The 7,731-nt window shown below is 33.6% G+C and overlaps 1 protein-coding gene across 3 annotated transcripts; it reads left to right on the plus strand.

The window, feature by feature from the left end:
- Window positions 1–2,767: 2,767 nt before the first annotated feature.
- On the plus strand, window positions 2,768–6,690 carry LOC140963868 (auxin response factor 3-like). Of its 3 annotated transcripts, XM_073423338.1 has the most exons (11): window positions 2,768–3,384; window positions 3,453–3,509; window positions 4,053–4,232; window positions 4,352–4,436; window positions 4,512–4,602; window positions 4,678–4,839; window positions 5,093–5,212; window positions 5,281–5,359; window positions 5,442–5,604; window positions 5,706–6,249; window positions 6,331–6,690. In XM_073423338.1, the coding sequence occupies exons 1-11, from the start codon at window positions 3,085–3,087 to the stop codon at window positions 6,452–6,454; spliced, it is 1,905 nt and encodes a 634-aa protein (XP_073279439.1). In that variant the 5' UTR covers window positions 2,768–3,084; the 3' UTR covers window positions 6,455–6,690. The 3 variants fall into 3 exon arrangements, with proteins under 3 accessions (XP_073279439.1, XP_073279437.1, XP_073279438.1); XM_073423336.1 differs by having other exon boundaries at window positions 2,770–3,384; window positions 5,706–6,689; XM_073423337.1 differs by having other exon boundaries at window positions 2,771–3,384; window positions 5,290–5,359; window positions 5,706–6,688.
- The last annotated feature ends 1,041 nt before the right edge of the window (window positions 6,691–7,731 follow it).

The following is a 7,731-nucleotide window of genomic DNA, read 5'->3' on the forward strand; positions in this document are numbered from 1 at the left end:
TTGTGTTCCTGATAGTGCTAGGGAATGTAGGCTAGGGTCCCCGATAGTGCTAGGGAGTGTGGGCTAGGATCCTTGATAGTGTTAGGGAGCATGAGCTTGGGCTCCTGATAGTGCTAGGGATTGTTGGCTACGGATTGTCTTGATATGGGCTCGGATCCACCCAAATGTACTAAATTTAAGGGGCATCAATGTTGAATCTTTTCACACAAATTTAATTTTCATAAAACAAAAAGAAATAATAGTCTAAAAAAAATGAAGATGAGTATTTCACATATTTTACAAATCATATGAAAACACTATTTAGTTTTTATTATGATTCAAATATCATATATAATATAGATGTTTCGTTACGAGAAAACAACTATTTCAAGTTCTACTTTCCAAATTTAGCCCCTTTGGGAACTCGCTTTTTTATATAAAAATCACATAAGTTCTTGTGTGATTTTTAGTTGAAGTGTGCCAAATTTGGCAACACAATAGATTCTTTACCTCAATAACAAAGCAATTTAAGGAAAGGTAAGTTTCTATAAAATTAGTAACTAGTACTATGTAATTTCTATGCTGACAGTTTGATATTAAATCTACCATCAATATATCGTACAATATTATATTATGAGATTTATATATTATATCGTAAAATTTTGTACTCAATATATAATGAGATTTGATAAATAAAATTTTTGTGTTGAATTTTTTATAATATAAAAACGGTTGTACAAATTTGTTTACATGTAATATTACTCAATTTTTAGATTGGAGTTGCTTGAAGTTCCGCTGAATACTAATTTATCACCGATCAATTAAGAAACAATTATCGTCATTGCATGGACTAAATTCACATTGACAATAAGCATACGCAAAAACTGAAGTAATTGTCCTCAAGTTGTTCGAGAATTCGAGTTTGTGGAATATTATATATATGTTTGATCAATATAATACTATGTAATGGATTTGATTCTCCATTAACATTTTTTCAGACAAGCTTGTCGCATAGGATTAGCCCCTTGTTGTTTTATCTGGCTTACATGTTTGTCGTATATTATGTTAGCCCAATACTCTATCCAATGTGTACCGAAAGATATCGACTGCGTGTTATATTGTTATAAAAAATAAGTAAGACATGAATTTGATATTCACTTATTATTTATTACTTATATTTAGAAAGTTAGAACCAAGTTTTAAAATTAGGCAAAAACTTACGTGAGACGGTCTCACGGGTCATATTTTGTGAGACAGATCTCTTATTTGGGTCATCCATGAAAAAAATATTACTTTTTATGCTAAGAATATTACTTTTTATTGTAAATATCGGTAGAGTTAACCCGTCTCACAGATAAAGATTCGTGAGACCGTCTCATAAAAAACCCTTTCTTAAAATTAAGGGTTAATTGCATCCACCTCATTTGAGGTTTTTCGCTATTACAAAAGGTTCAATTATTTTCTAAATTATGAGAACATCCCTTCAACTTTGTAAGGGTGTACAAATTAAAATATAAAAAAATTAGAATGTTTATTATATCTTCAAAAAAAAAAACCTTAAAAAAATTAATGAAAAATTTTAAATTATGATTATCCTATTATTTGATTTTCTCTATGTGTAATAAAAAAAAGTAAAACATGAAAATAGTCAAAATGATAAACTTGTGTTTTTAAAATTTAAGTAAGAAACCTTTCACGTTTGTTTTTGTATCTAACTTTTATTTTATAAAGTAAAACTAAAATAAATAAATATTTATTTTAAATCAAACCAATAAAAAAATAAAAAATCATAAATTATATTTTCAATTATTTATCATTATTCTTTATTTTGTTAAAAAAATCGGATCATTAAATAACGATATTTTTTAGAAAAAATAGTATTCGTCAATTTCACCATTTATATCCAATATATTTAAATTTTTGAATCTTGGTCTGTTTATTTATCCTAAAATCAAAATATATGTATAATATCATATTAAATTTCGAGCTTCTTAGATATTATACACATGATTTAATCATCTTACACAACTTTAGATATTCTTGATAATCTTAAATAATAAGATAAAAAATATTGGATAACTTAGTACAACTTTCAATTAAAAAATAATATCCGAGTTTAGAATTTGTGCGGGTTTGACATCGTCAATTTGTGATTATTCTTACTAAAGTTTATTTGTGATGTCTAAGAAATATATTTAGTCCAAATTAGATAAATGATATGAACATAATAATTACTTTTTTTTATTTTTCTGTAACATTATTTGTTACTTAAACTAGTAAGTATACACAACCAAAAGAGAGGTGTTTTTGCTTAAATTTGCATGAGATCATTTACTTTTCATATAGGGTTTTATGGTTTTTTTTTTTTTGTTATTTCATGACTAATAAATTATATTCTTCATATCATTTGTGATTTTGAGACTCATGTCATAACTTGAAATTTTATTATTTTTAAATTCTTTCTTGTGTGTATTATTTAATNACCCTTCCGTCAACTCCCAAAATCTCCCCCATAAACACATCTCATTGTGTGATACAGTAGAAATAAATACATACAGATGTATGTATCTACATACAATATATACATAATCTAATCCTCTGTTTGCACTCACACACTCTCTGTCGATTTATTTCATCCTACCCATGTGTATATTGCCCCCATGATAGGATGGATGACCAAGATTTGCCCATGCATATATAGGACCCATATTTTTTTTGAAAATTGTATATTTAACAAGATTTTATCTGTTGAAATGAAGTGAGGATAGTACTCACATAATAGACTCACACATCCTCCCACAAGAGCCTGTTTCCTCCACCCTGCAGTTGCAGCGCTGCTTTTTTCATCATCTACTTCTGCAACTTGCAGGTCGCCTTTATTCCGGGAGTAAACAATAATAATAATGATTTTTATGTTCGACTTTTTTTGACAGAGAAGGGACTCCCGTCTTTTTAGTGAGGGAAAACGATGCGTTACTCAGTGAAAAAGGTCCCATCTTTTCTCTCAGCTTCGCTCTGTGTGGCGTTTAACGTACACTCACATGATAATTTTCCCATTTCTTCCAATTTTTATGAGGTTTGTCGGTCAGAGTTAGTGTGATCAATATGACGTGCGGATCAATCGATTTGAACATTCTAAATACTGAAGATGGAACGGCGTCGCTGTATGGTTCTCCTTCCTTGTCGGGGGTCTCCGAAAAACCCGGAAAGGTGACGACGTTGGCGCCAGCGGTGTGCATGGACCTGTGGCACGCCTGCGCCGGGCCATTGAGTTCGTTGCCTAAGAAAGGAAGCGCCGTCGTTTACTTTCCCCAGGGACATTTGGAACACCACCACGAACTCCCGGCGGTGACTTATGATCTTCCTTCTCACGTTTTTTGTCGCGTCATTGACGTCGAACTCCAGGTAAAGATTTGGTCTTTTTTCCTTATCTTTGCCTCTCCATACTGAAAGTTCTGATTTTTAATTGTTAGGCGGACGCAAATAATGACGAGGTTTATGCTCTAGTTTCTTTAGTTCCTGACCAACAGGTACGAATAAATGCTCGTCTGAGTATCGCATTGTTCGTTTAACCGCATTGTGTAAACGTGAGTCTTTTGTTTATGTTGAAAATCTAAAAATCAGCACATTTTAAGGCATTCCCTCGTTGATCTGAATGTGTATATCTCTGTTTTCTTTTTCTTTCTGATTTATTTATGTAAAAAGGGTTGTGAGGTTGTCGTCTAGTGTATCTTGGGCATTTCAACTCCAAATTTTTAAATCTGAAGTCGGCCATCTTTTTCTTGATTTCGGATATGGAAATCATGCGGTTTTACTACATTTATACGAAGCTTGCAGAGAGTCTACGTAGTGTTGGTGTTACACGAGAATGCTTTTAAATGCAGTAACTTTATCTACTTTGAGAATTAAATTCATGGCGTTCTTTTCATGGTAAAATGGCCTTTTTTCACACAGAAATAGAAAATATTCCATTTTCCCTTTCAAAAACTACGAAGAGCTCGGATGTTGTCAATGCTGGGTCTTTCTTTAGTATTAATATGGTGATTTAAGCGCATTAAATTCATTTCCCATAGATTGAGCAAAAATGGAGAGATGGTATTATAGAAGCTGAGGTGGAAGATGAAGATGTCGAAGATGCTTTGAAGCCTCTGACACCTCACATGTTCTGTAAAAGTCTAACTGCTTCTGATACCAGCACTCATGGTGGCTTCTCTGTTCCTCGTCGAGCTGCTGAGGATTGTTTTCCTCCTCTGGTATTGAGATTGCCAATATCTCCTTTCATTTCGTAATTCTTAGCAATTTTGATTCTCATTAAATTCCGTACATGTCGTCGATTTGTTTGAAAGAGGAATCTTACTGTTTTTGTTTTTAGGACTATAAGCAGCAAAGACCTTCACAGGAGCTTGTGGCTAAGGATTTACACGGCGTGGAGTGGAAATTCCGGCATATCTACCGGGGTAGTTCTTAAATATTTGTTCTATTACTGGTTTTTATGCAAGATCCATCTTGACTCGATTTTTCCTCCGGATCAGGTCAGCCTCGAAGACATTTGCTGACATCAGGTTGGAGTGCATTCGTCAATAATAAGAAGCTTGTCTCCGGAGATGCGGTGCTTTTCTTGAGGTTTGAATCACTTCAAATTGATGGTTTATTTTTAAAAAAAAAAAATTCTTGTTAACTTGGAATCATATACTGCAGAGGCAATGATGGAGAGCTGAGGCTTGGAGTACGTAGATCTGCTCAAGTTAAAAGTGGTGGTATTCTTGCTCCTGGTATCCAACAGTTCAATTCCAGCAGCATTTCTGAAGTAGTGAATGCCATATCACTGCAGAGCAATTTTAGCATTTTTTACAATCCTAGGTACTTCAAATTACTGGTAGAAACTCTTAATCTGTTAATTCTAGAAGTATGAAGCCAAGGATCTGTTTAGTATCTGAATTGGCTTCGATGTATAACGCCTTTTGGTTTATCTTTGTCTTGTAACTGCAATGTTCCAATATTGCCTCCCCTGAAGCCACATTTACATGTGGGGTTGCATCAATGGAGTCTTTCCTTGACTTTGTATGATCTATTTTTCCGATTGAGAAATCTGAATTTTGAGGTTGTTTTGCAGGGCCCGCTCATCGGATATTATCGTGCCTTATCATAAGTTCTCCAAGAGTGTTGCGCAATCGATTTTGTCTGGAACTAGGTTCGAAATCCATCATGAAACGGAAGATTCTTCTAACAGAAGGTTCGTTATGCCAGATTTTTTCGCAGCTCCATAAAAATTGAGTATCCAGAGAATTGATTGTATTTTAGTCACGGCAGTGGGCTCGTTATTAGCGTCAGTGATGCGGATCCTGTGAGGTGGCCTGGTTCAAGATGGAAGTGCTTATTGGTATGTGGTTGTTTTCTTCCATTCTCACTTTTTCTTTTTCTTTTTTATTTTGTTGAACATTGAATTTAAATGTCCTTTGCAGGTAAAATGGGACGATTCAGAGGGAAATAGCCATTCTCGGGTTTCCCCTTGGGAGATCGAACCATCCAGTTCGGTGTCAGGACCGAACAGCTATGTGTTACCCGGCTCCAAGAGAAGTAGGATCAGCTTTCTTGAAACAGAAAGAGATTTTCCAATTCCCAGAGGTCTCTACTGTCCTGTTGCTTTGCTTTTTACCTCTTGTTTACATATTTTATTCGTCAGCGTTAAAATTTTCACATATTTTATTGAATTTTTGAATTTTCAGACTTTGTGGATCATGTAAGGTTCCAAAAGGTCTTGCAAGGTCAAGAAGTACAACGATTTCGAATTCCATTCGCTGTGCTGGAAGCTCCTACTCGCCCTCCAACGTCTGACACCCGGTGCTTTCCGGGTCTAGTTTTTTCAAGAATTCATGCCGATTCAGAGAGTCCCTTGCTGAGCACTGCCGTGATAAATGATATCTTCCGGGGCCAAAAGGTCTCGCAAAGTCCAGAAACCTTGTCGAATCTGCCGCATGGAAGAATCCCCGAAACCAACCAAGACCCGGGAAGCAGGTGTGCTACTTTACAAAACCAAGTTCAGACCCCAAATCGTGGAGTTTATCCGTCCACTAATCACCTCTCGCCGACCCTTTTGCCAAGTTCATCTCCATCATCTGTTCTGATATCGCAGCAATCAAATTCTATTCCACCTCGATTCATGCCGTTTTTGTTCGGCAATCAGAAGAAGCTCGAGACTAACAATTTTTCCTGTTTTCCCCAAAATTCAGCATCTTCAAAGAGCACCAATCATCTGCTTAACGACACGAGGTTCTCACATTTTCCACTCCAATCCCCACCATTATCTGGAGACAATAACAAATTCACTTCGGTGTGTACAAAAAGTTGCAGGCTCTTCGGATTTTCTCTGACCGAGGGAAATGTCGGCGCAAGTAGGGGAGACAATCAAACTTCACCACCTTATGGCCATGAAACTAAACTTCTGTCTTCTGTTAATGGCCAAATTGTAGATTAGCAGTTGTGCTAGGTAGGCCGCATTTCTGCTGTAAATGATTTGTTTCTCGGTAAAATCCAATGTAACATAAATTAGCTGAATCATTAGTGATTCGAAATATGGTTTCACATGTAACAGCCCCATATATCTATTGGTGGCATGTATGATCCGAGCTCGGGTCATACTCAGCTCGAAATTTGAGTATTCGAACTTCGCCCGAGTTTTGATCAAGTAACAAGCTCAGATTTGACTCGTAAGCTAGGGGAACTAATAACACAAATTAAAGTGTTTGAACTCAACTCGAGTTTTGATAATTACTTGATTACAAAACTCTCATTTGATTTATCTTAGTATCATGCAAGCTCCAGCTTCACCTCGAAATCTCCAAGTTCTTTGGAAAAGCTCTTAACGTGAAAATATATTTTGAATATGCATGCCAGCTTCAAGATTTGCTCGTTGCTCGGAAATGTTGTTTTTTACAATGTGGAATTAATTTTTGAAAATTTGCCACATTATTATTGATTTTATGATTAATTTAAGAAACTATATGCAAATATTATAAGAGTATGTTTTTTATGAGACGATCTCAAGGATTTATTTCGTGAGACGGGTCAATTCGATCTATTTCTTAAATGAAAAGTAATATTTTTATGTTATGTTTAATTGCTATGATAAGCATAATATTATACTAACAATCATATCAATCTCATGTTTACTTAATATTTTATGACTCGTAACGTAATAACTCGTAAAATACATCCATACGATTTAGCACAAATAAAATGAATGGTTAATAATAATTTTTTAGCAATGTTTTTTTCAACTAAGAAAAATTATATCAATATCATTTATTTCCAAGAAAATAATGTATGAAAAGCTAAAAAAATAATATATGAAAAGCTAATTTATAAAACTTATAAAATATGAATAAAAATTGAATAATTTAATATATTATTTAATAAATTTCATTTGATTTTATCCTTATTAATGGAATTTTTTTTACTCAATTTAATAATTTTTATTTTTAAAACAATAAATAAAATTTATGCACAATAATTTTGATAAATTAAAATAACTTACATGTGAATTAATAATAATTTACATTTTTCAATAAAAATCACAATCTAAATTTAACAAAACAATTAAAAAAATATTATTAATTACAGGCAGAGAGCAAAATTGTAACTTCTCATTTAATAATCATAATTTCAATCATAAAATTAATCAATCAAAATAAACATGTTATTGCTTATACATCATTATTTCACACCCTATCAAATCAGTTTAATAATCTCAGT

This window comes from Primulina huaijiensis, chromosome 18 (assembly GCF_012295235.1).
Source record: "Primulina huaijiensis isolate GDHJ02 chromosome 18, ASM1229523v2, whole genome shotgun sequence".
NCBI classification, from domain to species: domain Eukaryota; kingdom Viridiplantae; phylum Streptophyta; class Magnoliopsida; order Lamiales; family Gesneriaceae; genus Primulina; species Primulina huaijiensis.

What these genes read in the sequence shown, in the direction of transcription:
- LOC140963868 (XM_073423336.1), top strand. Translation starts at nt 3,085, where the DNA reads ATGACGTGCGGATCAATCGATTTGAACATTCTAAATACTGAAGATGGA. An exon ending in TCATTGACGTCGAACTCCAG is followed by an intron (nt 3,385 to 3,452) that starts GTAAAGATTTGG and finishes TTTAATTGTTAG; the next exon opens with GCGGACGCAAATAATGACGA. An exon ending in GATGCGGTGCTTTTCTTGAG is followed by an intron (nt 4,603 to 4,677) that starts GTTTGAATCACT and finishes CATATACTGCAG; the next exon opens with AGGCAATGATGGAGAGCTGA.